The sequence below is a fragment of the Gobio gobio genome (genome assembly GCF_949357685.1).
Source record: "Gobio gobio genome assembly, chromosome: 21".
Lineage (NCBI taxonomy): Eukaryota > Metazoa > Chordata > Actinopteri > Cypriniformes > Gobionidae > Gobio > Gobio gobio.
In genome coordinates, this window is record NC_137117.1 from 21,768,254 (window position 1) to 21,772,806 (window position 4,553).

The 4,553-nt window shown below is 39.4% G+C and overlaps 1 protein-coding gene across 1 annotated transcript; it reads left to right on the forward strand.

The window, feature by feature from the left end:
* Nucleotides 1-975: 975 nt before the first annotated feature.
* On the forward strand, nucleotides 976-4,172 carry neurod4 (neuronal differentiation 4). The gene is made up of 2 exons (XM_079802213.1): nucleotides 976-1,209; nucleotides 2,222-4,172. The coding sequence occupies exon 2, from the start codon at nucleotides 2,228-2,230 to the stop codon at nucleotides 3,290-3,292; it is 1,065 nt and encodes a 354-aa protein (XP_079658339.1). The 5' UTR covers nucleotides 976-1,209; nucleotides 2,222-2,227; the 3' UTR covers nucleotides 3,293-4,172.
* Nucleotides 4,173-4,553: the final 381 nt, after the last annotated feature.

Here is a 4,553-nt window from a genome sequence, read left to right on the forward strand (position 1 = left end):
AGGGCTCATGGGTATTAATCCAGCACTGAGCGGGCTTTATTGGGGCAGAACATTACGTTAGGTCACGAAAAAAAGAGCGGAGAGTGATATTTGTGTAGCTTCCCAATTATAGGCTAGTTTCAATTTGCAATAGTAGGCCTCAACTGGTGTATTACATAATACAGTAAACGTAATATGTTGATGAACATCAAATCAACAATAATAAAGTCACTCGTTATCTTTTTTTATTAAAAAATCAAAACAATCATGGGACTAAATCTGTTTTAAAAATTTTAAATAGTTAAAAATAGGCTATTTTACTACACTCTTAAAAAAAAGGTATATATGGCACCAAAAATGGTTCTTGGCTCGTAATCACAGGGGAACCTTTTTTAGTGCTATATAGCACCAATTTTGGTGCTTCAGTGGTTCTTCAGAGGTTCTTCACCGGTTCTTTGACTAAGGTGCTATATAGCACCCCTGAAGAACCACTGAAGCATCTGACTTTAATTTTTTTTTCTTCAAATTTGAATAGTATTTTAAATCAAAATAATTTTAACCAATAATAGCACATGCAAGATTATGCCATATTCGTTTGTTTTGTTTAAATAATTCAAAGCTTTTTAGTTAAACGTTTTCTTAAAAAAGCCCAGCAATATCAAACTTAATTTAATAGATCAAATATGTATAGCCTTTAAGCGTCACGTCCATGACCCAAATGCTGTTAGAAACATTTGCAGCCTTCTTCTCTCTGACAAGGCAGCTTACCTCTGTAAGCTTTATAAGGTTAATGTACAGAAGAAGTTGCATCGTTCCCTCCACGCAAATGCGAACACCCTCAGACACAAAGCCCGGGGGATAAATGCACACACTTAAGTCGTGAAACTTTTGGCCACGAGCGCGCCACGCGCTTTCGGATCAGCTGGAGGGATGCGGGGGTGGGTGTGCTTATGGGCGGAGCTTGTGAGCATCGCTAGAAAGTCAAAGCCGGGAGTCAGTGCGCTTCAGTGAGGCATGCGACGTGCTCTGACGCACCAATGGAGAGCTAACGGACCTGTACTGTCTCAGACGGACTGTTGACACACTAACGATCAGTGGGGCGTCTGGAACTTTGTTATTCAAATATTTTACAGCATTTCTTTTAAACATTTTGACAGTGCTTTCTGGCTTTCTGACCACCTTTTAGTGGTCAAAGTTTTATTGAAGTGAATCCAGGTGCGACGTTAACAGGTAGGCTACGTTGTTTTTAATACGGTTTTTAATCATTTAAACAAATGGGCTATATGTATATTTTTAAGTTCCTTATAATGTGCAAAAAGTTTCTTTTTTTGAAGATGTTGTAGGACAAATGTATAGCCTATTTATTTCAGGATTTATTTTAATATTTAGGTTAAACAAAATCGTCGTAATAATAGGCTAGCCTATTTTTGATTTTTTGATTTCTCATTTTAAAAATATATAAAACAGTCCAAATATAATAGCTTTTCATTATGCCTGTCATACTTTTTATTCACAATTTTAATTCACTTTAAGGAAACAATTAAACTTAAACTTTATTATTATTATTTTTTTTTAGTGCAGTTAACGCAGTCGAAATCTGGGCCACCGTCGATGGTCCATTTATTATTACCAAATTTTGTGTTCTACTTATAAATAAATGGCACGAGCCAATGCACAAAAACACGAATGTTTATAGGCTAAGCGTCACGATAAAATATAACTTTAATTAGAATCTAAACAGTTTTCTAAAAAAAAAAAAGCGCGCGCTCTAGAGTTTTAAAGGAAAACAAACGGAATATTCATCACCCGGAGGCCGACAGATTTCTGTGACAAAATATTCAGAGACAATGCTGATGTCTTTCAATCAAATCAAATTCAAAAGTGTTCTAGTATAGTATTAGTGTGGCATGGTCCTGTTTGTTGATTCCGGTTTACAGACTCACCACAAATTAAATCCAAGCGCTTTATCTGTGAACTAAATCCAGTCGTGTCCCAGATTGGACAGCGTCTCTAAAATGACTGCGGAAATCAAAGGGTTTAAACAGAAAGTCCTTGCCATTAGATTGAGCATTAAAACTGAGAGAATAAATGGAATTGTAGAGCTGTGAGCTAGCCTATATAATAATCATCTCAATAATCTTAACACAATTCAAAAGTCATAGTCCGAACATCTAAACACATGTAAATAAGGAGTACATTTTATTTTGAATGTTCTAACAAAAATTTTCCCCTGTTACCTCAGATCACAATGATGACCAAACCTTATGGAAAACCAGGGGATGTGACTGAGCTAGTCAGCTCCCTGGGATGGATGGAGGAAGACCTCAGCTCACAGGATGGTGACAGGACACCTGAGATGGGTCACTATGCGCTGCACAGGAGCAACCGGGAACTTGCAGAGCTCGGCAGTGAGGATATGGATGAAGAGGATGAGGAGGAGGAGGAAGATGAAGACATGGGTCTCGATGGTGACCAGGCACCCAAGCGACGAGGTCCTAAAAAGAAGAAAATGACCAAAGCCAGACAAGAGCGATTCCGTGCCCGCCGCGTCAAGGCCAACGCAAGGGAACGCTCACGCATGCATGGGCTGAATGATGCGTTGGACAACTTGCGGCGAGTCATGCCTTGTTACTCAAAGACCCAGAAGCTCTCCAAAATCGAGACCCTGCGGCTGGCCCGCAACTACATCTGGGCGCTTTCGGAGGTTCTGGACAGTGGCCAGTCACCCGAGAGCCATGGTTTTGTGGAGATGCTTTGCAAGGGGCTTTCTCAACCTACCAGCAATCTCGTAGCCGGCTGCCTCCAACTTGGGCCCTCGACCATGGTGCTCAACAAGCTGGATGAAAAGTGCGGCGTGCCAGGGGCAGGTGGTCCGCAGGGTCACCCCATTAGCTATCCCTCACCGGGACTTCCCAGTCCACCCTACGGCTCATTGGAGGCTTCACACTTGCTTCATCTGAAGGGTTTCAAGGGGCCTGCCTACGAGAACTCCTCGCCCAACGAATGTAGCAGCGGCACGCCACCTTACGACGGCCCTCTTACGCCGCCACTCAGCATCAGTGGCAACTTCGCCCTCAAGCAGGAGCCATCTCCTCGTGAGGCTGAGAGGAACTTTACCCCTCACCCGACCCATGCCGCCCATTACATCTCCTCGCACCCTTACCCACCCACCTCCTTGGCCGGTCTTCCAGCTCCTCAGGGTCACCCTCTGTTTCCAGGCTCCCGTTACGAGCTTCCTTTAGACATGGCTTTCGAGTCATTTGCCCCTTCACACATTGTGACATCACAGATGAGCAGCATTTACAGTGAATAATGAAATATGACCACCAGAGACGCTCAGCAATTCTGCCTCCTGCTCCTCAGTGTGCCTCCAGGGGCCCAGCACATTTAAGGAGACACTTTTCATGTATCCTGTCTGATCCCTTAAGAGACCTTAGCGGTCATTGAGAGAGAGGGAGAGAGTATCTTAAACGCAACCTACCTGTGGCAATTGAAGTACTGAGAAAGAGATGCATATTTTTTTGTTAATTTATTCTTGTTTTTGTCACGACTGAGTTTGTTACTATTTTAAATGTTATTTTAATTGTTCTGGGATTTGTATTCTGTATGTTCTCCTCCTCGAATAGGATGGCTTTTTTTGGGATATATGCCATAAAAGCGCATCAGATTGACATGTAGACAAACACTGGAAGGATTTTAGACGCTTCAGGAGAGTAGGAACCTCAGTATCTTCAGCAATGTTCAACCAGATGCTGATTTCCCACTAAACAAAACACAACAGAAATGAAAGAATGAAGGAAAAGGACAACACATTTAACACACTACATTTGCCATAACAAATGCGTTTATTTATGACTGTATTTATTATTTATTTTGATGACAATTGTATTTGGAACAACTTGTCAGCACTGTTTTTCTTGGTTCTTTGGTACACTGCCAGTCACTGCTACCAATACTCATAAAGTATCTAATTTATTTATCTTTCAGTTTAATGTATTTTTGTCATTCTCCACAATATTTGTAATTTTGCTCAAGCATTTGTAAATATTTACCTGTTTCGCACTTAATAAAATAAATATTCTTATATAATATGATGCTCTTTTTTCCCTTTATTTAGCTTTTTACCATTATCATCATATTTGTTTAGAAAACAATGCAAAATGCTGTGATTTTAACAATAAACTATTCAATTTAAAAATTATAATGCAATCTTTAATTAGATTCTTTTGTCATTGTAATCAAACTGTTATGCTTATTTATTTTTACAATATTTATTCTAATGCTGAATGCTACAATGCTGAATATTCTATAATATTCCATAATTTCTCTTTAGAAAAAAGTTGTTACGCTTTATTTTAAGGTGCCGGCTTACAGTGTAATTATACATTTAAGTACATTTATGGACTTACTATAGGGTTATAGGGTGTTGTTTGGGGTTAGTTGCATGAAATTATGCATAATTTATAGTAATCCCAATAGTAACTACATGTAACATAATCAAAACAAAATCACTGCATTAGGCAGAATTGCACTTTTTATATTTGAATTCAATTTTGATTAAAAAAAAAACATAT

Bases quoted from the DNA above. Each gene is read 5' to 3' on its own strand.
- neurod4 (XM_079802213.1), top strand. From the start codon at position 2,228: ATGATGACCAAACCTTATGGAAAACCAGGGGATGTGACTGAGCTAGTC.